At 38.5% G+C, this 27,426-nt stretch overlaps 1 protein-coding gene across 4 annotated transcripts in view; it reads right to left on the bottom strand.

Moving 5' to 3' along the window:
• LOC149024213 (ACT domain-containing protein ACR12-like) overlaps positions 1–27,426 on the bottom strand; it is a 63,647-nt gene that overhangs the window by 24,467 nt on the left and 11,754 nt on the right. For 2 of the 4 annotated variants that reach the window (XM_089144524.1, XM_089144526.1), the window contains exons 3-6: positions 25,502–25,624; positions 24,570–24,664; positions 2,039–2,123; positions 1,888–1,947 (exon numbers count right to left, since the gene is read on the bottom strand). In XM_089144524.1, the coding sequence (XP_089000650.1) occupies positions 1,888–1,947; positions 2,039–2,123; positions 24,570–24,664; positions 25,502–25,624 (363 nt within the window). The remainder of the gene's footprint in view (positions 1–1,887; positions 1,948–2,038; positions 2,124–24,569; positions 24,665–25,501; positions 25,625–27,426) is intronic. The other 2 variants (XM_089144527.1, XM_089144528.1) reach the window with 1 other exon arrangement.

Genomic DNA, 27,426 nt, shown 5'->3' with positions numbered 1-27,426 from the left:
AGAGTGTAGGAAAGACCTTCATATAGTATTTATTGACCTAGAAAAAACTTATGATAGAGTTTCAAGAGCATTAATTTGGCAAGTACTAGAGAAAATAAGTGTTGCAAGTAAATAAGAACAGTGGGGGGACAAAGTAATGAATTCCCAATTGTAGTTGGATTACATCAAGGGTTAGCTTCAAAGCCCATATTTATTTGCACTTATAATGGATGTATTAACTAGAGACATTCAAGATGAGGTTCATTCGTGTGTGCTTTTTGCTGATGATATTGTGTTGATAAATGAAATTCAAGTAGGGATTAATAGCAAATTAGAATCATGGAAAGCAGCTTTGGAATCAAAAGGCTTTAAACTAAGTAGAAAGAAGACAAAATATCTAGTTTGTAACTTTGGTCATGATCAAGTGGACGATGAGTTGGTGAAACTTGACGATAAAGAGATTCCTCAGAACGATTGCTTTAGGTACCTTGGTTAAATCATTAATAAAAAATGTGATATAGAGGATGATGATTCTCAAATAATTAAAATAAGGAGGATGAAGTGGAAAAGTGCATCTGAGGTCTTGTGTGGTCTACTTATTCCTTTAAAGCTCAAAGGAAAATTATATAGGAGCGTTATCCGACCAATTATGTTGTAATGGTGCAAAGTGTTGGGCTATTAAAAAGAATCATATAGATAAACTCAATGTAGCATAAATGAAGATGCTAAGATGGATGACTGACAAAAATACGAAGGATAAGATAGGAACGATCACATTAGAATTGGTTTGGGAGTAGCTCCAATAAGTGATAAGCCAAAAGAAAGTCGTTTGAGGTGGCATAGCCATATTCAACAGAGGCCTGTAAATGCCCCTATACGGATAAGTGACAAAATTCAGATTGAAGAAATTAGAAGAGCTAGGGGTGAACCTAAGATAACCTTAAGAGAAATGGTGAGAAAGGATATGCATAGCCTTAGGCCTTGTATCTAACATGGCCTCAAACGGAGCTGATTGGAAGGCAAGAATCCATATAGTTGACCCCATTTAGCTAGGACAAGGCTTGATGATGAAGATATATTTAGGATTGAAATTGACCAAATTTCCCCTCTAAGAGGGTTCGGCCAGCCATAGGTGCGCCACTTTGTAGTGGCCTTGGGGCCGACTCCAAGGTTTAGGCCAATAGCTGAACCCTTGTTTACATCAACCTACCACTATGATTCTCTTTCAGGTTCTCCTACAACCTTCTGGCCTGAAGTTTTGAGAGCATCTAGTGGATCCAAATCCAATAGCACTTAAAGAGATGAACATTCCCTGAAATTTCAGGTCATTCTAAGACATATTTGGAGAAGAATATACCTTGGAACCGAACGTTCCTGCTATTAGGCTCTTCTTTATTAGAAGTAGAACACAACCAATCTCCCACAATTCTCTTTGCTTTGCTTTCTTTACTCTACTTCCCAATTATACACCTTTCAAAACCCTTTCCCTATTATTCCCTTATTTTATCTTAAGTCCTAGTTTATTTTTATTCTTTAAATATAATATCAATCTGTCCTCTCTTCTTGTTCACCTTTATTTAACATTAAAGGTCCCTTAAATTACGATCCTAGCATACTACTGCAAGTTTCTGTTTATTTAAACTTCTGCTACTGGTCTTTTACATCCAAATATTAGCAGTTCTTCTACTAGTGCCTCTCAATTGGTTACCTAATAGTTGGGTGGGCCTGCAAGTAATCCAATATAAGTTGACCTGACCAGGATTCAATCAATAATTCAGTATAACATGAGAAACTTGAGAGGTGAATGATGGAGAAAACAAAACATCATGTGGAATTGTGGACAACATGGTGCAGATAAACAAACACGTAAAAAGACGAAAAGTGAGATCTGTTACTAAACCTCACTACCTTCTTCTCTGGTGCTTTAACTCCAAAAGCTGTACCCATCACAAGCCGCTCACTGGATTCCTATCAAGAAAACAACATGAAAGAAGAAAAATATGGAGATATGAAGAAACTAAGAATGCTGCCAGGGCCAATTTCCAATAATCCAATGTACCGGATGATACTTCAAAAGGTTGTTGATGATGGTAAGCCTAATTCTCTCCAGCATATCAGGATCCTCAACTTTACGGCCAGTTCCCCTAGCAAGTTGATTAGAAAAGCTATATGAGATACATTACCAAGTAACTATCTCCGAAATTATATGCTACTGGCAATATTAAGTTCCCCAAGCAAGTTAACCAGAACAGTGACACTGAAATATGCTTCAGAATAAGTCTCTCAACTTATGTGCTACCAGCAACATCTGGAAACTATTAACGTTCATGATATAATTCACATCCATCCAAAACGAATATGAGGGAATTAACCAAGGTATTGAACTGCCCCGTAAAACAAATGATAACGCATGAGAAACACATACTATTATATGCAAATACTAATATATAAATAGTGCATCTTGTTGTAACCAAAGTGATGTAAAACCTGGGCTGAATTCAATCGGTTTCATCAGGACAACTGGGCCAAGTCAGATCAGCCCAGCTGGTCCTCTAGAAGGACCAAAAAGAGGCCAAACTACTGTTCACGTGAACAGCCCTTTTTTGGCCTTGAAGAAATATTATTTTAAAGATTGTGGGGCCCAGAAGTAGCTTATGTGAAGATCTTTTATGTAACTGAAGTTTCTAAAACTTGGTTTCTATTTCAACATTCAAGCATGTGACGGATAGATAAAGCCTAGATTCTAATTTTTCTAATTACAGTAATTTTGTTATGTTTTTTTTTTTTTTTTGGTTGCTGAGAATATTAGCTAGATCAGCAAAATGTTCTTAGCTCATGGTTTCCATATTCTACATAACTTCGAGAGCAAGTATTAGCACCCTATAAGTATGTAATAGGCTGTTCTCAGCCTAGAGATTTATGAAATTGAGATTCTGAAATTGATTAATGAAGCTTTGTGTTGCTTTATTCTCTTGTCTCTTGCTTGAGGGATAAGAAGGGTGAGGACCTTGCTGTTAAAGCTAAACACCTAAGGCTTAAGGAACCTTGCTGTTGAGAGCTAAATCCATCTATCCCCATTATCTATTCTCTTATCTTTTTGTTTCAATTTTTTTAATTTCTCTCTGATTTGTGTGTTTACTTGGGGCTAAGTCATCCTTGATCACGCCATCTTGCCCTTTGGCGAAATGGGCAAAATACCGAAATTTCGGGATTTTTATTTTTATTTTGATTGAATGTTTCGGTGGGTTTTGGGTTATTTTGGCCTAGTTTTTCAGTGTCTAGCCTAATTTGAGGCCAATAAACACAATGGGGCTATTATTTTTGCGAAAAGCCGAACGCAAAGTGGTGTTCTTGATCAGCACATGTTCAGCCATATGCAGGCGAAATTAGAAGTTTGGAACATGAATTTTAACAAATGTAAACATTGATATTATGCTAGAGAAAACTAAGATTTTCGTTCAAATGCAACAAAAAAGACTAACAAAAATTCACTATACAAGTACAACTTTATTGTAGAACTAAATAATCAGTAGTACACGGTTAGAATAATATAAGTGTATAACATAACAGTAGATGAATGAATTAAATAAAACATCTGACCTACTCTAACATAATAATAGCTGCTGTGCAGGTTGCATCCATCCCTTGACCCAGGGAGCTATGTGAATAGTGGACATACTCAGGCCATGACATGGTACGCCTATTGTTCTTGAAGAAGTCAACCGTTGCCCTTCTATAGGTAGCATCATCTACATAAAATAGCCAACCCATCTTAGGCAAAGTGTCGTAAGAGAAAAATGACTCTAATGGCCAATGCTTGGAACTGGATATTCATCATCTAAATCTCTCTCTGGTATTGCTACTAGCACTGGTATTGGTATTGGTACTAGTAGTGGCCCTAATGGATATCCAAAGATGGTCTTCACAAATGATCGCCTAATTCATCTCCATATCCATATGTAGACATGCCACTCGAATCATAAGATGAGCCACCATATGCCCCACTGAACACACTCAAACTTGCATGTGAGCAAGCATATCCCTCATCATACGCTCCCCCATACCTATACCTTGGATATCCATATTCGTAGCCAGTCCCATAAGCCTCATGAGGTGCAGTCCCCCCACTCTCCCTGCCATCCAAGCTCATGGATACCATCAACTCTGCCATGCTAGACACGTCAACGCCCGTCTCGCTCAGCAGGTGGAACTGGTCACGGGGCCCTAGAATAACCACTAGATGTGGTCCCCAAATCTTATGACAAGGTATGCCACCATGGTTCTCATCTTGGGTGGTAAGTGAACTATGACTCCTTGGTGAATTTGATGGGGCTCTGCTATGAATGTAGTAGTGGACCTGCCATATGCTCTAAAAGTCCTCCTCCACCACACCAGCATCATCACCACCACCATCATCATCATCCTTCTCATGAGTTTGACTAGGAGCATGAGTCTCATCGAAATCCTACCCCGTATATGGAAGTCACAACCTCATCGTCACGTGGGGGCATCATCCAATCCTCGTCTATAATACCAGCTGCCTCCTATGCATGTACATGACCCTTGTCAGCCATGAACTCATCTACATTCATCCATCCTATTTCAATTCTTTTGAAAACAGCGTCCTCTATATCAGCTTTTTTATTTATGATTTAACCAACCTAAAAGAATCGCTATCAGGATTCTCCTTGTCATCCTCATTGTCCATCCAATATTGACCAAAGTTACAAATTAGATATCTAGTCTTCATTTTACTTAGTTTAAAGCCTTTTGATTCAAATATTTCTCCCAATGATTCTAACTTGGTATTATCCCTACTTGTGTCTCATCCATCAACACATCATCATCAGCAAAAAGCATACACCATGGAACCTCATCTTGAATGTCTTTGGTTAATTCATCCATTATAAGTGCAAATAAATATGGGCTTAAAGCTAATCCTTAATGCAACCCAACTGTAATCAGGAATTGACTACCTTGTCCCTCCATTGTTCTTACACTTGTCATTGAACCATCATACATATCCTTAACTATGTTGACATATTTACTTGCAACATTTCTTTTCTCTAATACTTAACAAATTAACACTCTAGGGACTCTATCATAAGCTTTTTCAAGGTCAATAAAGACCATATGAAGATCTTTCCTACACTCTCTATATGGTTCCATAAGTCTCTCCTGGTAAGGTAAATAGCTCTCGTTGTGTATCTTCCCAACATAAAGCCAAATTGGTTCTCCGTAATTGTGGTTACTTATCTCAAATGGGTTTTAACTACTCTCTCCCATAACTTCACAGTATGACTCATCAGTTTGATGTCTCTATAGTTACTACAACCTAAGTATTACATTTTGGTGAAACACAGCGAAATTTCGTTGTTTCGCTAAATAGCGAAATGAAATATGCAACAAAATCGAGAAGTCTTAGATTTCAGTGAAATTTTGCTAAAATCTCAAAAATTCGATGAAATTTTGAAAATTCCAAGGGGTTGTACATACAGCACTTATAGCTATGGAGATGGATATGGTGGAGCATATTGTGGTTCATTTGCTGATTGTAGTAGCATGTTTGCATATGAGTATGGAGATGGATCAAATGCATCATTTATGACTCCATCTATGGATATCTATTAGGACCAGCAAAACTAGTTATGCCAATGACGGACTATATGGATAACTTAATCCATACCATGCCATGGCATGCTTATGTCTAGTATTTAGAGTACACCTCCATTACCGAACGGATGGATCTAACCCGACACATACTTGTATGTTACAGTTGTCACGCCTTGGTCCTTTTTTAGCCGAGGTGACCTAGTGTCGCCTTGTCACCTAGGCGAAGCCATTGCACCTTGCATGGCGTTGCCTTGGTTATCGTCTCGCCTTATCGCCTTGACAACTATGATAATGAATATACTTGTTCTATGTGTTGTTGCCTTTTAATGAAAATCTTAGTGTTATCTTGCATAATATCCATACTTATATTGGTTAAAAATTCATGTTTCAAACTTCCAATTTTGCCCGCATATAACCGGACATGTGCTGATCACGAACACCACTTTAGGTTAGATTTTAGGTAAAAATAACACTCCCCATGTTTATTGGCCTCGAATTAGGCCAAACACCAAAAGCCAAGGCAGAATGACCCCAAATACCCCTTGAGATTAAGGGTTGAAATCTTACTAAAACATTCCAAAAATTCGGCAATATTTTGCCGAAGTTCTGATATTTCGAACATCTAGGTACCTAATGAGATGACTGAGCTGAGTGAAATTTTGCACCATGATTACAGCTTTGAATATCCCCTCATTTTTGTAAATTCAGACCATGATGCTTTTCTTCCATTTATCTAGCATTTTCCTTGTGCTCATGATCTTATTAAATGTAAACAAACACAAGATCTATAACCAGCAATAGGTAGAGAAAAGAAGAAAGAGAAATGAGGGAGTAGTAAAGAGAATAATTGGAGAATAGGGTTGGGCGATAGACAATGTCTTCTACTAGACTGTCTTCTACGTCTAACAAGCTCACATTTATAATAAACTGAAAACAGGATTACAAAAGGAAACTCAAAAATAACTCTTAATGCTTACCTAATTGAAAACCTTAGTAGGAAACTCAATTAGACTTGGACACTAATGACCATATTCCTAATAAGGAAAACACTAACACCAAAGACATAAACCAATAAGGAAACCACAATAGGGGACTCCCCTTATCGTGTTACATTATGTTATCTCATTATCTCTAACACTCCACCTCAAGCTGGACTGCTGGAGTATACACAAAGAAAGCTCCAGCATGGATAAACAATGATAAACTTGAAAAGCAACACCAATCTTGAATTGTGTAGCAAACTAGAGACCAACACACCCAAATCAACACCTCAATCCATATCTTCACAGCAACCAATGAGAACATCAAACAACATTTCCCAACGAAGGTCTCAAAATGCAACATGCAGCGCTAATAGAAAAGTCCAACAAATGTAGCACCAAATAGCTATAAAATTTTCACCAGATGTACCAATAGTCCATAATATTGCAACTGCAACGTGTCCACAAAAAATTCTCATGAAAGTGCATCTCTTATGGCTACACAAAAAATTCCATAAAAGTGAAACTCCGGTGACTACACAAAAGCCTATCCGAGGAAAGCACACCAACAATCAGACTCCCTCTTGAGTCCATTAAAATCCAAAAAAATAAATAAACATCTTGTAGTTGGACATCTTCAATCTCCCCCTCATGTGTATCATTACACATGACCAAAAGCAACTAATAAAATAATAATAACCTCAACTTTCATGACAGAAGATCCCGTAAATAAAATCCCAATGTCTTCAATCAGCCTCACCAACAACAAATGAAATCCCAAACAGACAAGAATGGAAAATAAAGGAAAGGAATGGCAAATCTGTAGATATCACAAAATTAAAACAGGACTGGCACCAATGTATTAGTCTATTAGAGAAATCCCCGAAAGAAAACACAAACAAAAGCCAAAAAGTATACTTTGAAGGAGAATAAGCCTAAAGTTAAGGAAACACTACTGGAACCAATCCTAATTAAATATGAAAACAAATAATAATGGAAACATAAAATAAAGCAAGTCTAGGAACTAGGAAACTGAATCAAAAACTAGAATCAGGAACGGAACTAGAAAACAGAATCAAGAACAAAACCATAAAACAGAATTAGAAAACAAACCAGGAATTGAACCTTAAAACCAAACAAAAAACTGAACCCAAAACTAAACCAAAAATTCAAACCATCTTCTTCCTCAATAGAGACCTTCCTAAAACTTGAAAAAAGAACCCATGAATATGAGACGGTACCCTAGAGTGAGCAGATGGTATTCAAGCAACTCGAAGAATACCAAAATCACCATGGCTCCTCCAAGCACACTTCCCGTAATCATCTAATTCCTGCACAAGAACATATCTGCAGGTTTTCCACCAAAAAGGACTTACATAACATTAATCAGCTTCTTCTCAGTCTCGCAGTAAGATCATAGGTTCAAAGCATCACAATAGACCATAAAAAATGCAGGTTTTCGTGATTCCATCTGAATTCTGAAACACACATAAACCCAATAGGAGGTGTTTGAACAGCTAACGGTACTTTCTTTCTTTCTCTCTATCTTTCCCTCCCCTTTCGTGTATCTTTCCTCTCCTCGTCTGCGTTCTTTTTTTTTTTCTTTCTTTTTTTTAATTTGAAGGGATCGACCAAACGTGTCGCAATCAAAGAAAGGGAATCAATTAAATAGGACTAGTCTTCAATCAATCGGCAGGGTCTGATCTAAAATATATTTTTTTTAAGAGAGAGAAAAAACAGCAAGCATTTAACAGATGGACTTGAATCGAGAATTCAAGAAAAATAGCAGAGGAAAATAACTTATGGAGAAATCGTTTCTTTCACCATCTTCCAACGATCAGTGAAAAACACGCCAGAAATCTCAAGAAAAACAAGTCAGATCACCAGAAAACTAGAAAACAGACCACCAGAAAATTCAGATCGCCCCAAAGAGTGAGATCGCCAGAAAACTCAGAATGCATATTTGATCAAAATTATAGAGTGAAAAACAGAAAACTGATACCATCATAACACGTGATTTCCCATCTAAAACTTTATGGGAACTCTAGTTCATCTCCTTCATTAAACTAGGCTCCTGTTCTTCAAACCAGAAACCTAAACGACTCTCAAACCGGCAATAGATTATGGCTCTGATACCGTGTAAACATTCCCAAAATCTATAACCAGTACTAGGCAGAGAGAAGAAGAAAGAGAAATTGAAGCAAAAGCAGAGAGAATAATTGGAGAATAGGGTTGGGCGATAGAATCTGTGTCTCCTACCATACCAGCAAGCACATATTTATAATAAACTGAAAACATGATAACACAAGGAAACTCAAATATAACTCTTAACACTTACCTAATTAAACCTAAAGAATAGTAGAAAATGCCAGAGTAGGAAACCAACTTAGACTAGGACACCAATGAACATAGACCCAATAAGGAAACCACTAACACCAAAAACCCAAATTGACACATCCACCCAGCCGGTACCCTATCTGGCATATCCGAGTGTGTGATCCACAATCCCGAAGATCTAGTATTCAAGGAAATCATCCTCCCACATTTACAATAATATAATCGAGAACAAGATTTAAATCAAAGTTAACTATATTAATCAAAAGATCAAGATAAGGTTCAAGAATATAATCGAGTGCGAAAAAAAGATACCAATAGAATAAATCAAATGTAGAGTGTAGTGGAAAATATACTCTACAGTAGCAGCGGAAAAATAGATCGAAAGAAAGATTACAACCGGTTCCCAAAATGAAAAGAAAACTAAACTAAACTAAGGTCTCATCGAATCTATAAAATATCAAAAAGAGAAGAGACAATGTCCCATCGCTGGCACACAAGTGCTAAAGTCGGACTAATCCAGATAAGTTTCAGTCTCGCACTGGTAGTCATCACCGTCGTAGTCACTGTAGCCAATAGCTTGGGTACCGTAAGAATCATCAGCTTGGTCTTCATAGTATTGACCATCATAATCATCAATTCCTGCAGAAAAGTCTAACAAAGATGTTGCAAAAAGGAGTGAGTTCAAAAGAACTCAGCAAGGTAATTCATTCCATAATAACATAATAACACATGATAGCAAATCATACAGAATGCAATATGATATGAAACAAACAATGCAGATATGTTTCTAACTCTATGTATGTTGGTTTCTATTGGTAGACATGCTTTAAGTCATAGCACCATACTCCTTTGGGTAGGGTCCAAAATCACTCTCCCTCAACCATCTCGGTATATCTTGGGTTCTCCGGTTGGCAATGGGTCCTACATCCCTCTCGAACATTCCTTGGCTGGGGTTTAGGTCAACACTCTCTCACGCCTCTGTTTGGTATGAGTACTGGCGCATGTCGAGGTTAAGCCTAGCCAAATGCAAGTCTTCTACTTAGTTATATCAACTTAGATCCAGATACTTCCATTCCTCCCCTCTCGGGATCCTTTCCAGTATCCTTCTCCCTAGAGTCAGCGTATTGTATCCTATGGCTACAACCAACTTGGACTAAGGACTCATCAACCCTATTGGTCAGTCACATCTAGTTAACAAGAAGTTCTCATGTCCTCTCACGGGTCATTTCACCGGTCTTCAGCGCCCATGAGTCCACGTTCCACTACTGCAACTCAACCAATGAATGGCCCCCATAATGTGATCCATGTCCTCTCACGGGTCATCTCACCGGTTTGAGCGCCCACAAATCCCCATTGCTGCCACGGGTTACTCGATCTCAATTCCCTTCCGATCGGGTCTGATATAATAGGGACATCCTAGCCAAACACTTCTAGACGTGCTCTAGGTATGTCAACTAGTAATTAGGGAAAGCGCCAAGGGGCACCATAAGAATGCATCCCATACCACCTCCACTGGTGTCCAATGACAGAAACACCAAAATATAAGTAATCATTCACATAACTGAAATAATAATTGAGTCATACATACAAGTACTACTGTAGTTGAAGAAACTACACCAGCAATACAATTATAAGAAAATTAATACAACAGTAGTATGATCATGTAATCCAATCCAATTACAAGTAGACATGTATATTTAGGTTATTAGGGATCAAACGTCCTTACCTTAAACAATCTTCGAAGAATTCCGAAGAATAATGAGGAGAGGTCCAAGACTAGAAAATAAACCCTAAACAAGCATATAACAATCATTAGGAATAAGCCCTAAAAGATTAGAAGTCAAACGGATCAATTCGGATGAAGAAACAAGCTGTTGTCACTGTTAGCAGCTTGGTTGGTCGATTGGATCAGTAGACCAACCAGTAGACCAACGGGGCAGAAAACCCTAATTTGGTCATAACTTCTTCGTTTGAAGTCCAATTGCTCCGAAATTCGAAGGGGAGTTTCCTAAAAACATACTAAGACTATCTAAGAAGGTTTAAGCATCAAAACATGGTCAAAAAGTAGAATCCTAACTGAACCATAGGATTAAGGTTTCATCACATATAGTCCACTACTCTCATGGAAAGGTTAGGGAGAATAAAGATTCACCCTAGGTCCAGAAAATATAAGTCTATAATCAAGAAAGGTGTTGGGAAGGGTATAGTAATGATAGAAAATAAGGTTTCAAATCAAATCAAAGGAAACAAACCCTAATCATAACAATTAGGGTTTTACCAAAGACAATTTATGTATCCCACGGAAAGACTAGGGAGAATAAAGATTCACCCTAGGTAAAGAGAAGTAGAAATTTATAATCAATAAAAGTGTTGGGGAGGATCCAACAAATTAAAAGAGGATTAGGGTTCCCCAATTTGGATACCCTCTCATGAGGGTTACCCAAGGGTTTCCTCCTAAAATCAACCACTTTAGATTTCCATGGTAAAAAGGAAAATAGGGATCAACCCAACAATCATGGGGATACAAGGAAAGATTATAACATTGGTGTGAAACTTTTCCCACAATCACCAAAATCAGTAGAAAAATATGAGGTAGTGATCAAGATCTCAGGTAAGACCAATTTCAAAAAACAACACCATATGGCTTCAAGAACTTCAAGAACATAGAGTGAATTGGGGGATTCACTCTAGGGCTAATAGAATCAGAGAAGAGGTCATTACAGTAGTGTAATACATTTCTCATAATCAAGAGATCAGAAGAATAGAAGAGAGAATAGATCAAAGAAACAATTCGATTACTAACCTTTGTAGAAGAAGAACCAATGAAGAAACTCGAACGGATGCTTGGGGATCTTCCTTGGCTTCAAAGAGGAGGTCCTAGGGTTCTTCCCACGTTCTTCAGAGGTTTAGAATTGATTATGAGTGAAAAACACGGAATTCCCCCTTTAAATATAACAAAAACCCTTAAAAATCAGAGATTTTACCAAACTGGCCTTACTGTCCTTGTTGGTCGATTGGTTGGTCGGCTGGCCAGTCGACCAACCATGTTAGCAACTCCAAAATAGAGAATTAATTGTCCAAACCTCAATATCTTTGGATGGGCTTCTCACAACTCATCAAACAACTTACCTAGCATGGAGGGATGCCTTCAAACCATGTTCAAATAGGCTTTAAGTCTAACAATCAGGCTCTCCTTCATCAATGTGCCATTTCTTCGCCAACTCAGACAAAGTTTCCAAGTATGGAACACCATCATCAATCTCCATGAGTTCTGGGTCAAACTCCATGTCTTCCATTGATATGGCCCATAGTTGCCTTCTACCTTCACTTCGGGTCTTCGGACCTACAGACAATAGGGTTTCCGAGTTATGGTTAGGGCTGGATTTCACACAAATCGACAAGGAAAGCACAATAGGGGGAGTCCCCCTATTGTGTTACGTCATAATATCTCATTATCTCTAACATTAAACAACCCAACTAGCCCCATAAGTTCCTAAACTCTTCCATACTTACTATCAGGATTTCATCAGGACCTTGTGCCTTGCCTACTTTCGTCCTCCTTAGAGCTTCTTTAACTTCGACATCAAAATTCTTCGTATTATATGTTCGAAAACTGGTGTCATGGTGAATGGTGTAAGTGTTTGAATCACAAGTACTTGAAGTATGCTCGTATAGTAGTCAAGAGAAATAGATTTTCCATCTCTTCATAGTGTCCGCATCACGTATTAGTACTTTACCATCTTCACTTTTAATACATCTAACATGGTCTAGATCTCTACTCTTCATGTCCCTTATTTTAGCTATCTTATAAATAAATTTTCCCCCTTCCTTTATGCCCAACTTAAATCTTCATGCTTCTTCTCTTTTGCTTTTTCCACAATTTTCTTAGATTCATTTCCTCTACATCCTTGGTCCTTTGCCAAGTCTCAGAACTCGTTTTCTTGTTCTTAATAGCTGCTTGAACCTCACCATCCCACCACCGAGTCTCTCTATAGGAATAAAGCTTTCATTTTGATTAACTTATGACATCTTTAGCCATCTTCCTAATACATGTAACCATCTCATCCACATTGCGTAAGTCTCCCCCTCAAATTCTCACTTTCCTTGTTTGACTACTCCACTAGTGAATGATTTCAAACGATCTCCTTTTAAGGTCCACCATCTTATCCCAAGATAGTTAACCTCGCATCTTTTATAATTTCGTGGAGTTAGGCATATATCCAATAACACTAGTCTAAATTGTGCAATTAAGCTTTCCCCTAGTATCACCTTGCAATCCTTGCACAGCAATCTATCAAACCTTCTAGCTAAGAAGAAATCTATTTGGCTTCTATGATGTCAACTTTGAAGGTAATCAATTCTTCCTCTCTCTTTTTGAAGTATTTAGGACAAATAGATTAAAAGCAATAGCAAAATCTGAAATTGTGATCCTTCCTCATTCCTCTCTCCGAAGCCATAGCCTTCCACGTACACTCCTCTTTGATCATTCCCAATATGTCCATTTAGATCATCCCTTATGATAATCTTTTCTTCTTGACGAATTCCTTGCATCAATCCTTCTATATTTCCCAAAATTCTAACTTCAGACCTTCATCTAGTCCTACTTGAGGTGCATACGCACTAATTATATTTACAATCTCTTTCTCCATTACAAGCTTATAGCAATAATCTATCAGCTAATCTTTTAACATTCACCACATTGTTCAATCTCTATCCACTATTATACCTACTCCACTTTCATTACTTCTATCCCCAGTAAACCAAAGTTTAAAGTCATCAAACTCTTTAGCTTTTTTTCCTCCCATCTAGTCTTTTGAATGCAAGCTATATTAATCCTCATTTTCTTCATAACATCAATTAATTCTAAGCTCTTACTTGTTAAAGATCCTATGTTCCAAGATGTCAATCTAATCCTATGTTTCTAGACTAGCTTCTTTACCCACACTCATCCACAGCGTGGGAACCCTTGCCTACTTATCATTAATTGCACCAAATACATCTATTTATGTTTATAGGTCAAATAATCTTTAATTTGGACTATACCGAAGAGAGCCTTAAACTGTGGACAGCTGACAATCCGAATGTTGTAGATCCAATCTAAAATTTAGGGTTTCTTGGGAAGTCCCAAAATTCAAGAAAATTTAAGAAAAATAAATAAATAAAAGAACTACTTAGGAAAACAGCCCCTGGGCTCTACATGTGCGGCCTTTGGCACCAGGTTTGCTCTCTTTAATTTTAAAAGATAAAAAATTAAAAAAAAGAGCGTAATTGGAGAAGGGGGGGGGGATGGAATAGGCTATCAGATACCCAAATGGAGGAGCCTTGTGAAGCTTTATATTGATTATTGAATAGAGATGGAGATTGTAGGCTGTCAATTCGGCCATAGTAAGAATTTAGGCTTAACGTCACCCTAGACCTTAATTGTTATTCAACCTTGTACCTTCCAAATTGAACAAACACAGTTGCAGCAGCAAGAAGCTTTGTCAATTACATCCAGTTCAGTACCTTATAGTGTTTAGGGAGTTACTTCTTGCTCAGATCTTGCTTCATCTCAGTCCAGTTGATGGAGGCCCTGCCATGGTATTGTAGGGTTTATTCAGCCTTCATCCACCATTCTCTAGCTGGAGCAATTAACTTGGTCCGAACAAACTTCAACTTCCTGTTTTCTAATGCTTCGTACCGTGGTTCAAGAACACGATGTTGATGGCCATCTCAGTTGGCCAGAAAACCAAGATCTCCGCAAGAGAGACAAAATCTTGTCAAGTCAAGTCGAGATGACTCTATCTCAATCAAGATCTGTAGCATTTATAAAGTACGTTCGACTGAGATTTGGGTCGAACCAAGATCTCAGGCAACATATAGAATTCTTTCCATTTTGCCTCCCATCTCGTCTCAGTTTCTTGAAGAACTGAGATATCTCTCGAGTTTTCGAACCATGGTTCATACCGATCAACGTAACCATCAAGGGAGGCAACTTAATAATAGAATATCTGAGGATCTGTGTTGTATTCTTTCAATTCTAGCTTTTTTGTGAGATCTCCTTGACCCCTGTAGTCATTGCCACCTATGAAATAGTTCCTTATATGATCTTCAAATCTTTCAGGAAAGGTAGTTCCTTTCGATTCCAGGTTCTTGAGTGCTTCTGTTCTGTCCTTGCTGTCCCTACATACAAATCTCTATCACCTCTCTATACATGGGATTGTCAATTAGAGGTCTAGTTCATCTCTTTCATCCCTGTAGGCATTGTACATATCATATTGCGGTTTTTTGTTTCCATTCCTAACAAGAATTTGAATCTGGGATGGAATTTGGCTATGGCGAGGAGGCTGGTTTTTACCTCTACAGTATTACTACAACCTCTATAAACTGTTCCTGATTTCACTGTACTCAAGCTGACTGTTGATAGTGTGGGCTATATTGCTTGCAACCAAACATTGAATGGAATCTTTTATTAAACCATTTCTCTCCCAAGTTCTTCATCAAAGTCTTACGATGAGAAGTCTTAATGTAGTATTGTATTTAATTGATCAATACAGTAGCCAAATAGGACCTTTCACAGGGAATCAAGTTCAGAATTGATAGACGTAAGGTGAAACAAAATTTAGATGTGCAAGAGGGCTGAAACTAGAGTGCTATTATAAGGATAATAGCATAACAATACGAGCTGAATAGACCTTCAAAACAGGGCCAGAACTATGATGAAGAAATTGAAAGGACAATATGAGGGAATTGAGAATAACAATGTAACATCCGGGCTTCACACCGCAAGGTGGATCGATTGGATTGAACACCAACCTACCTTGATCAAACACAAGGATTCTCCATAGAGAATAAATGCTAACAAAGCAATTTAATTTCAATAGATGAGTTGTTTCTTCACCTCTTACATAAGTCTCCTTATATAGCATTCTAAAGAGACATAAACATTAATGGTAACATCCAACCACTAACTAACACCACCTACCTACTACCTAACCCTTGACAAAGGAAAACTCCTTTGACAATGAGTTCTTTTATTTTCAAACCATAGCCCCTTTTATTGACTTTTCAAAACTAGACTTGGGCTTAGGTCTAGACTATGAAGTTCAACATATGTGGGCTAACTTTAACCCACTAAAATAGTCCTAGCCCATGAAAGCCACGGGTTGATTCAAGTGATAGCTTTAGGCCTTTGATGGGCCTGACCCAATGGACTTATTCTTTCTTAATATGTCCTCAATTCTACATCAACTCTCCCCGGCTTGAAAACATTCATCTCCGACAAATGGATGAATGATATGTAATGCTCATACCAATCAGGATCGAGTTTCGCTAGATTTTCAGCATGAATCCAAGTGCTATCATGTCGCGGACGATTCTTCCATTTGAACTTGACCTTGCCTTGCTTTAAACATTTGGTAATAGGTGCCACAACTGCACTGAAGTTCTGAATGACTCTCCTGTAAAACGATGCAAGTAAATGGAAATTACGAACTTCAATGATTGTCCTTGGGTTAGGCTAGTCGATGATGCTTTTTATCTTCTTTGGATCAACTTCAACCCCCTGTGTCATAACCCTCATGAAGGCACTAGGTGCATTCATCAGACCAAAAAGCATGACTTTCCATTTAAATAGTCCATCCCTGGTTTTGAAGACAGTCTTCCATTCGTCTCTAGGCCTAATAGGGATCTGCTGATAACCACTTTTGACGCCCAATTTAGAAAAGATCTTAGCCCCGCACATCATTTCTAACATGGCATCAAGCCGTGGTATAGGAAACCTATACTCGACTGTAATTTTATCGATTTCTCGACTGTCCACACACTTATGCCATGAGCCATCCTTCTTTGGAGTCAATAATGCTGGTACAGCACATGGACTTAAGCTCTCCTGAATGAATCCTTTATGTAGCATGATAGAACCCTCCCAAGCTAAAGTCTAAGTCCCACCAAAATCTTACTGACAACAATGAAAATTATCATTCATGGCAACAGATTCCATAAAGACAGCAGCAAAATATAACTCTGTTCTTTCAATAACTCTGATAAACTTCAACAACAGAAACACATAACACCAAAAAGCTATGAATTCAAAACAGCAAAGCAGCTGAATAATATTGGAGATATAGTCGATTTCATCAAGCTTCCCTGATTGGATATAACTGATGAATACAGACTGATACTACTAACTGATAAGAACTTCATAGATAAAGAGAAACTACATAGAACTTTGATGAACAAGTTCATCCCAATGGCTAGGCCATTCCCCAGAGGTTTCCCTCTCCTCAAGCATTCGCTTGCATCCCTTTTTTTTTTACTTCCTCTCCTCTTCCCTTACATACTCCCTGAATTCTAACAAACTCCTATGCATAACAAACTCTTACACAATCAGCCACTCATCTGTTGCCACCTGGATTGTTCCTTCTGCTCCTATGTTTACAGCAGGTTAGTGGTTGCTGTCCAATTGGATGCTGCCATCCGTCTTCTCCTCATTTGGATCCCCTTAGCAGGTTGTAGGTGATATTGCGTACTCCCTCTTATTCCTTCGCTTGTACACCTTGGTTATTAGGGGCTTATCAACACTTCCCTCCTTAAGTTTCACCTTGTCCTCAAGGTGAGGGAAAATTTAAGGTGGAGTCTTCACATGTGTGCCACCCTGACAGGCGAAATCAGCAGTATGCGTAGAAACCCAACAGCAGGACCCGATATGGAGCCATATCTAATTCAAATTGTAAGGAATACTCGGTTTCTGCAAGAAGCAAACTTGCAAAAAAAAAAAAAAAAAACTCTCCTAATGCCATAGAAAGACCAGCCCTAGCTGTAAGAAGACTAGTCCCCAGATTAACGAGAAGAGTATTAGCAGGAAAAAATCTCAGCATTCTGAATTTCTGCAATTTGCCTAGAAATGGGCCGAAGCAACAAGCATCCACCAGCAATAATGGCAGTGATAGCAACCATCCTTTAACATCTGCAAGTCCAAGAGCCTCAGCAATGGCTTGAAAACCAACCCCTCCTCGTTCCTGCAACACCATTGGTGTGCAGCCTTTGATGTGTTGCATCCTCCACCATATCGCGAAAATACTTGCAGCGAAAAAACGAGGGAACGATGCCAAGCAGTGGTTTTCTCCGGCCGAAATTCCAGCGCAAGTGTCGTTGGAGCAAATCTCACCCACTCGGTCTTGAAATCATTGTCGCTGGCAGCGAAACTAACACCCATCGCAATGCTGCACATCCACTGCCACCGCCTGCTGTCAGTCTTGATTCGGCAAGGTTGAAGACGTTGGTTCCCCAACTTGTTGGTTCAGTTGGACCATTTTCTGGTAAGTTCTTGGTTCAAGCTGGTTTTGGGTGTGGGTCTTGATTCGTTTGAGTGATTTGGGTTTACAGTAATGCTAAGAAGGCTTGGGTTTTGGGTATACAAAATGGGCTAGGCCCATGAGTGATGGGGAAAAGGGGTGGGGTCCAAATACTTAAAACCATGAGTTAAAAGAAATGGGTTGGGCGTCGGTTTGTTGGGCTGGATTGGGCTTTGGGTTACGGAAATAGGTTGGGCCCATGGTGGGTGTTTTAAATGGGTTAGGCCTAAGCACTTAAAATGGTGGATTAAGGAATATGGGTTGGATATTTGGTTGATGAAATAAGAAGGGCTGGGGTTTAATGGAGTGGGCTTGACCCAAGGGGGTTTCATTGGGGGTCTAGTGGACCAATCTTGGTACTGGGTTTGTTTGGGCCCTATGTATGAGATGAAACATACCTGAATGTGGCCCAAATACACAAGCTGTGGCCCATAGGGTTTGGACCAAACCCACGAACTGGTTCGATTTGAACCAAACCAACCCTAAAAACCCTCCAACTCCACCATCTCTTCTCCAATTTCTGCAAACAGAAATTTCCTCTGCCGTATGCAGCTTTCCAGCGATCTTCTTCTTTGATTCAGCGGCATCTCTCTCTTCCACAACTTTAATACGGTAGGCATCAATTCCCGAACTTCTCCCTCTCTTCTTCTCTCTTCTCCAAGCTCAGCGAGGAAAATCCTGAGTCACCACCGGATGTCTCATTCTTGTGCTGCTAGGCTTCATCTCTCTGCAATTCTCAAAGTAAACTCTAGATTCATCATCGTGTTCCTTAGCATCGACTTCCATTTGATGGGTGTTCGCAACTGAGCTCGAATCTGGCATCTTCCCTTCACCGAAATCTTGTTTCAAAGCTGCTTCAAAGTGTATCCATTCGAACACTGGCCATTTCTTTCGGTACACCCACTCTAAGGCTTCTCCATCCAAATATTGAACAGCTACTGCCAACTGTTGGTCACCCTCGATGTGGTGTTCCCAGCAAAACAAGAAGACCTGCAATAGCCATCTCTACACATCCTCTTCGCCTAAAAACAATGGCAATACCATCGCTTCTCTCCCTGGAATCGAACTGCTCTGATACCAAGTTGATAGGACCCTCTCAAGCTAAAGTCTGAGTTCCAACGAAATCTTACTGATAGCAATGGAAATATTATTCATGGCAACAAATTCCATAAAGACAGCAACAAAATATAACTCTGTTCTTTCAATAACTTTGATAAACTTCAACAACAGAAACACCTAACACCTAACACCAGAAAGCTATGAATTCAAAACAGCAAAGCAGCAGACTAATATTGGAGATATAATCGATTTCATCAAGCTTCCCTGATTGGATATAACTGATGAATACAAACTGATACTACTAACTGATAAAAACTTCTTAAATAAAGAGAAACTACATAGAACTTTGATTAACAAGTTCATCCCAATGGCTAGGCCATTCCCCAGAGGTTTCCCTCTCCTCAAGTATTCGCTTGCATCCCTTTTTTTTCCTTCTTCTTCCTCTCCTCTTCCCTTACATACTCCCTGAATTCTAACAAACTCCTACACATAACAAACTCTTACACAATCAGCCACTCATCTGTTGCCACCTGGATTGTTCCTTCTGCTCCTCTGTTTACAACAGGTTAGTGGTTGCTGTCCAATTGGATGCTGCCATTCGTCTTCTCCTCATTTGGATCCCTTGTAGCAGCTGTAGGTGATATTGCATACACCCTCTTATTCCTTCACTTGTACACCTTGGTTATTAGGGGCTTATCATAGCAACTCATTCACCTATCTTTTGAGTTCATTGTGCTTTGTTGGGCTAAGGCGATAAGCTGATAGGTTTGATAACACCGAACCCGGTACCAAATCAATGGCATGTTGAATATCATGCATTAGGCAACTCATCAAGAACCACATCAGAAAAATCAGAAAGTAACTCTTTGATGGGTGGAGGGAATGTCACGTTAGGTTGAGGGGTATCTTCTCTCGTAACAAGAGCCAATACCAGCCATGTGTTATGGCTAGTGTGAATGAACTCTTGGTGTTTACACTTTACCTTTTGAGAGTCACCAACATGCTTATTGAATGTAGGTTGTTCTCCAGTGAAATAACTCTGTATGTGCTCTTCAAGGGTTGGTAGCACAACTAGAATCCTTTGGAGCCTTCTCCCTATATTCATCCAAGTAGGAAAGTTGGCTATAGAGTGAGTTGGCTGGGATTCTTCACCAAGTGGAGGGCGTGGAGCATGAGTAGAGGCAACAACTCTAGCCTCCATTACTGAAAACCTCTCTTCCACTTGCTTGTGGCTTGCAGTGATTTGGTTGCTCAATTGTTGCAACATCCCCATCATTACTGCCATAAGGTCAGTATCCAATTCAGAAGTTTCACTCCCTGTCATGGCTCTGATACCAAATAATGTAGTATTGTATTTGATTGATCAATACAATAGCCAAATAGGACCTTTCACAGGGAATCAAGTTCAGATTTGATAGACTTAAGGTGAAACAAAATTTAGATGTGAAAGAGGGCTGAAACTAGAGTGGTATTATAAGGATAATAGCAAAACAATACAAGCTGAATAAATCTTCAAAACAGGGCCAAAACTATGATGAAGAAATTGAAAAGACAATATGAGGGAATTGAGACTAACAATGTAACACTCAGGCTTCAAACCGTAAGGTAGATCTATTGGATCGAACACCAACCTTCCTTGATCAAACATAAGGATTCTCCATATTGAAGAAATGCCAACAAAGCAATTTGATTTCAATAGATGAGTCGTTTCTTCACCTCTTACAAAAGTCTCTTTATATAGCATTCTAAAGAGACAAACATTAATGGTAACATCCAACCACTAACTAACACCACTTACCTATTAATAACTCAACTACTACATAACTCTTGATAAAGGAAAACTCCTTTGACAATGAGTTCTTTTATTTTCAAACCATAGCCCATTTTATTGACTTTTTAAAAACTAAACTTGTGCTTAGGTCTAGATTATGAAGTTCAACATATGTGGGCTTTAACCCACTAAAATAGTCCTAGCCCATGAAAGCCATGGGCTAATTCAGGTAATAGCTTTAGGCCTTTGATGCGCCTGACCCAATGGGCTTCTTCTTTCTTAAATATGTCTTCAATTCTGCATCAAGTCTACAATGGGCTCGGCTCTGGAATACCACTCGATGCAGCCTCACTTGAATGAGGATCAAATCTCCAAGATCTCCAGACCAGGAGTGATGCCCAGGCCCATGGTTTATAGGGTGGTTTTCCGAAAGGTGATCCCACCTAGATCAAACCGAAGACCTACCAATCTCTTGGTTAGGGTGTTGACGCTGTATTGGCTTGATCAGGTTAGTGGTGAATGATTTGGGAGAGATTTGGACTGATGAGATATATTGGTGGATGAGGAAGGTACCTAAGATTATCAAGAACCTCCAATACCTCCACAACCAGCCAGCACTTTCACTTTAAACTCCAGCGTTCATTCTACCATCCTAGCCCTTATTTTAATCCCAATTTCGGCCCCGTGAAACCAGCTATTCCTGATATGTCAATTCTTGTTTTTATCACCCTTTTCCCTCCAAAGTCAGAATTCTTGATAACTCCACCCTCAAACCATCCAAATTCTTTGAAACATGATCAGTAGAATCTAGGCAATCAGAGCTAAACTGGATCCAAGTTTCACCCCATACCAATAACATTTCATCCCTGCGGGTGGATAGAAGGGCTCAAATGAGGGGAGGGTATTCGGAAACAAAAAAGTAAAAGAGAAAGATAGGAATCCTTTTAGGCTACCAGTTGTACCTAAAGGGATGTTGGAAATCACTTGTAGATGGAGGTCAAAGGCTGATCTACACAGCCACAGTCAAAAGTAGCTTGATTACACTTGGAACCTTCTTCAGTCTGGGATCTTGAATGAGATCTAACACCGCAAACAAAAGAGAGATACTCGAAGAGAAGCTTTATTAGTCAATATTCAATCTGTCTCTTCCCATCAAGTGGAGGGGTCTATTTATACAACTATGGGATGGAATTCCCAACTTGATTTGAATTCCCAGCCTGGTTTTGAGTAAATAATACCACAAGGTCTTTATAATTAGACCTATGCAAGGACTGGCTTAAAATAATACTAAACAAATTTAGAAATATAAAAAACTCATATGCCTACTATGCCCCTCGAGTGGACCAAAGCACAATTTGCCACTGGATTGTCAAGTACACTAAACTGAATTTAAAAAATGAGATGCTGAGGAGCAACCTATGGTGTTCTCTTGGCCTTCCAATTGGTCTTGGAGGGCTTGAATGCTGCATCTCTCTTTTTGATAATTTTATTCTCTCATTTGTTCTTATCAACATTTAGTTGAAGCTATTAGAAAGCAATTGCAAAGATATTGCTAGGTAACTTTTATTTGGGATAACAACAACAACAACAACAATAAGCCTTATCCCAACTAAATGGGGTCGGGCTACATGGATTCTTGCATTTCAATCAATTCTGTTTGAGGTCGTGCTACATACAAGACCTTAAGCTATGCATATCCTTTCTCACCACTTCTCTTAAGGTTATTTTAGGCCTACCCCTAGCTCTTCTAGTTCCTTCAATCTGGATTATATCACTTCTCCGTACAGGGGCATTTATAGGTCTATATTGAACATGGCCATGCCACCTCAAACAACTTTCCCAACACTTATCACTTATGGGAGCAACTCCCAGACCAACTGTAATATAATCATTCTTTATCTTATTCTTCATAGTTTTGCCACTCATCCATTTTAATATTCTCATTTCTTCTACACTAAGTTTATCTATATGATTCTTTTTAACAGACCAACACATTGCATTGTACATCATATCTAGTCGAACAACGGTCCTATAGAATTTTCCTTTAAGCTTTAATGGAACACGTCGATCACACAAGACCCTGGACGCACCTCTCCACATCATCCACCCTATTTTAATTCTTTGGGAAACATCATCCTCTATATCACCTCTTTTATTTATGATTGAACCTACGTACCTAAAAGAATCACTCTGAGGAATCTCCTTATCGTCAAGTTTCACCACCTCATCATCTACCCGATCATGACCAAAGTTACAAATAAATATGGGCTTAAAGTGCAAATAAATATGGGCTTAAAGTTTCACCACCTCATCGTCTTTGGTTAATTCATCCATTGCAAGTGCAAATAAATATGGGCTTAAAGTTGATCCTTGATGTAGCCTAACTATAATTGGGAATTCATTACTTTGTCCCCCCCCCCACTATTCTTACACTTGTCACTGAAGCATCATACATATCCTTAATTATGTCTACATATTTATTTGCAACACTTCTTTTCTCTAGTACTTGCCAAATTAACGCTCTAGGGACTCTATCATAAGCTCTCTTTTTTTGTCAATAAATACCATATAAAGGTCTTTCCTACACTCTTTATACCTTTCTAAAAGTCTCCTAATTAGGTAAATAGTCTTTGCTGTAGATCTTCCTGACATAAACTCAAACTGGTTTTCCGTAATTGTGGTAAAGTGTCTCAAACAGATTTCAATTACTCTCTCCCATACTTTCATAGTATGGCTCATCAGTTTAATGCCCCTATAGTTATTACAACTTTGAATTTCTCCTTTATTTTTGTAAATTGTAATCATGATGTTTCTCCTCCATTCATCTGACATTTTCCTTATGCTCATACTATTATTAAACAACTTAGCCAACCAAAATAGTCCGTAGATTCCTAAGCTCTTCCATACTTCTATTGGGATTTCATCAGGACCTTATATCTTGCCTAGTTTCATCCTCCTTAATGCTTTTTTTACTTCGGACATCGAAATTCTCCGCAAATATGTTTGAAATTGGTGCCTTGGTGAATGGTGTAATTGTCCGAATCACAGGTGCTAGAAGTAATGCTCGTTTAGTAAACTAGAGAAATAGATTTCCCATCTTTTCTTATTGTCCTCATCATATACTAGTACTTTACCATCTCCATTTTTAATACATCTAATATGGTCAAGACCTCTACTATTCCTATCCCTTATTTTAGTTATCTTAAAATAGATTTTTTCCCTTCCTTCGTGCCCAACTTACTGTATAACTCTTCATACTTCTTCTCCCTTGCTTTTCCCGTAATAATCCAATTTATACCCCTCAAGTTGCCTACCCATCTACAATTAGAACCATTGGTGCCATATGATGTAAATCAGAGCAACACCATTACAGCATAAGATTTGAAGCAAATAGCATCCATCTCTAATCTTTTACACACTCCAAGAATTCTTACCATCACATGAAAGATTACCATATCATATCATAAAGAATAAATAAATGAAAGCAGAACTTACAATCGGGTGATAAAGAATTTTGTTTGTTTAACTGGTCCCTCAGTTGTAACAGTTCCCTTTGCCACATCCAAACCCAAATCTTTAAGGGCCTTTATCTATCACAAAGTAAATAAAGATACATTGTTGTTACAGCACAAAAACTTCATATTCATACAAAAACCAAATTTATAACCAACATTTGACAGGTGCAATATTAAAGTGATTCCTTCATGATGAGAATATCTTCAGTACAAACTAAATTTTCTTGGTTAATTAGTGTGAGCACATTAACGGTCACCACATATTGGCTTTTAGCATCTATTATCCAAAACCTCTATGATTTAGATGCATACTTAAAGAAATTCGATGATAGAGAAGTTTCTTCTATGATCGACCAGTATAAACATCAACAACTTCGAATTGGATCTGTTTCTCGGCAATTACTAGCAATTCCGGCTTCATGCAGGTGAGTTGCAACCTGCAATCCGAACTGAGGACGGGTTTTTGGAGTTAGCTTACTCTCGCGGGATCGTGACCCTCTGTCCTGTCCCTAGCCAAACAAACATAATATGGAGGTAGGGAAGTGGACAGTTGAATGATTCTTTATTTCAAATAAATTTTACTTTCCAAGGGACACAAACAGAAAGTGAATTTGTTTTTGCATCTGCCCTACTCCCTAGATATAGTATGGTAGTAATTAATCAAAATTGGACAATATCTGGTAATATACAGAATAAATGACAAACCAAAAGCACTGAGAGTATTTTCAATCATTGATAGTGCCCTAAGGGCAGAAACTGCACAAAAATGCAACCCTTCTAAAACTTCGCATGGATAAGAAAAGGCAGTGATGAAAATGTAGATCAGAATATAGGAAATTTTTGTAGCTTGCTATTTACAAGCAATATATAGTTTCATCGAGTGAAATGGCAGAGTCAGCACGGTAACTTCACCGTATCAACGAGAGCTCCAAGGCGATCTCCAAAACTAAGTTGTACAATTGTTGCATCGGAATCTGAATCTTGATCCATCAAAACCACCGGCATAGGAACTGTATCAGCATCTTGGTCTGACTTCTACAAATGAAATAACTTGTCAAAGTAGTTGGAACTGATCTAGCAATAGTCAGACATGCTTAAATAGATTGCAAAAGCAATGAATAGCAACCAAATGGAAAAGACAGTTAACAACCCCTTATGATACGCCCTACTTTTATATATGCAATTTGAAAAAAAAAATCCAGACAAGCATACTTTAATGCTCTAGTAAATCCTGGACCCTACATAGGAGCAAGCAATGCATGCCCCTTTCTTACCGATTATTATCCGTCCAATAAAATTATCCAATTAAGTTACTTATTTAAATTTATTTTTCTTACTTTTATAATTTTTTACCTGTGATATGTGACTATTTTTCTAGATTTTCTACTAAAATAGCTACCAAAGTTGTTAAATTCTTAATTTCAAACATAGCCCTCACAAATAAAATAGTAAAGATGTAAATAGGTAGTCGGAAACTTATATTCAATCTGTATTCATGCCCATTTAGAAGAATTTATTTAAGAAAATAACTATCCAATTATCATCCGAATCCGACTGAATCCGTCCGGAAACCGATAGGATATTATCCGAATCCGTCCGAATATAATAGGATGTGGATATGGTATTACCACTATCCGATCCGAGTCCGGTCCGTTTACACCCCTAACTAAGATGTATACAAGAACCAACTCAAAGTTGAGGAAAAGATCGTAACCTTGAGAACCAGCAAGATATCAATTGTAACCAGGATTAACACAATAATGACAACCTAATTAAATAACTAGAACTGTTATTTGCTTTTTTTTCTTCCTTCTATTTGCATATGAAAGAATAACATAAAAGGATAAGGAGGATTGACAAAAGAAGACAGGAAGTAGGGATGTGGGCTATCTCACCCCTGGGTCTCTCACCCAAAGCTATCTCTGCTATAGAGTACAGAATATGGATTTTACTCCATAATTGAGGATGCCCGATTGCCTGGCCACAAATTCGATTCTTCAAAGTCTCGTCTTCTATTGCAATGAAACGGCATATTTATAGCTTGGCTTTGCTTTATAGAGAAACTTCAGCCAATCAACTAAAATATAAAATTCCTAAAACTGTCAAAAATAGCAGCTGCTAAAATAGTAACAAAGTGTAATTAGAGACTAAGATTCTATAACAACAACTACTACTACACAGCCTTATCCCTACTAAATGGGGTCAGCTACATGGATCTCCAATCAGCTCTATTCAAGGTTATACTAGATACAAGGCCTAAGCCATCCATGCCTTTCCTCACTATTCTCCTAAGGTAATCTTAGGTCTGGGCGTAGCTCCTTTGGTTCCTTTAATTTGGCTTCACTCCTCATACTAGGGTAATAATGGGCCTCCGCTGTACATGCCCATTCCACCTCAAACAACTTTCCGGAGCTTATCATGTATGGGAGCTACTCCCAGACTAGCACTAATATGATCATTCCTTTATCCTTCATAGTTTTGCCACTCATACATCTCAGCATCCTCATTTCTACTACTCTACATGATGCTTATTAACTACACAACACCCTACATCATACATTGTAGCTGGTCCTACAACAGTCATATGAAATCTTCCTTTCGGATTTCCACTTCATCCATCCTATTTTAATTATTTGGAAATGATCATCTTCTTTATTTATGATTGAGCCAACAAACCTGGAATAATCACTTTAGAAATCTCTTAATCAAGTTTTCCTTTTTTTCCTTTTTTGAAGGACCATCGCTGGTTCACAGAACAAAGTAATGAAGGAAGAGAGGGAATGGAGGTAAAAAAAGGTGTAGGGGGTGGGCATCTTTGGCTCTGATACCAGATCGGA

Source organism: Hakea prostrata, chromosome 2 (assembly GCF_041222555.1).
Source record: "Hakea prostrata isolate BN-2017 chromosome 2, UWA_Hpros_2, whole genome shotgun sequence".
In the NCBI taxonomy this organism is placed as follows: Eukaryota; Viridiplantae; Streptophyta; class Magnoliopsida; order Proteales; family Proteaceae; genus Hakea; species Hakea prostrata.
Note: the sequence above shows the minus strand (reverse complement) of the source record. Positions and strands in the feature narration are given on the sequence as shown.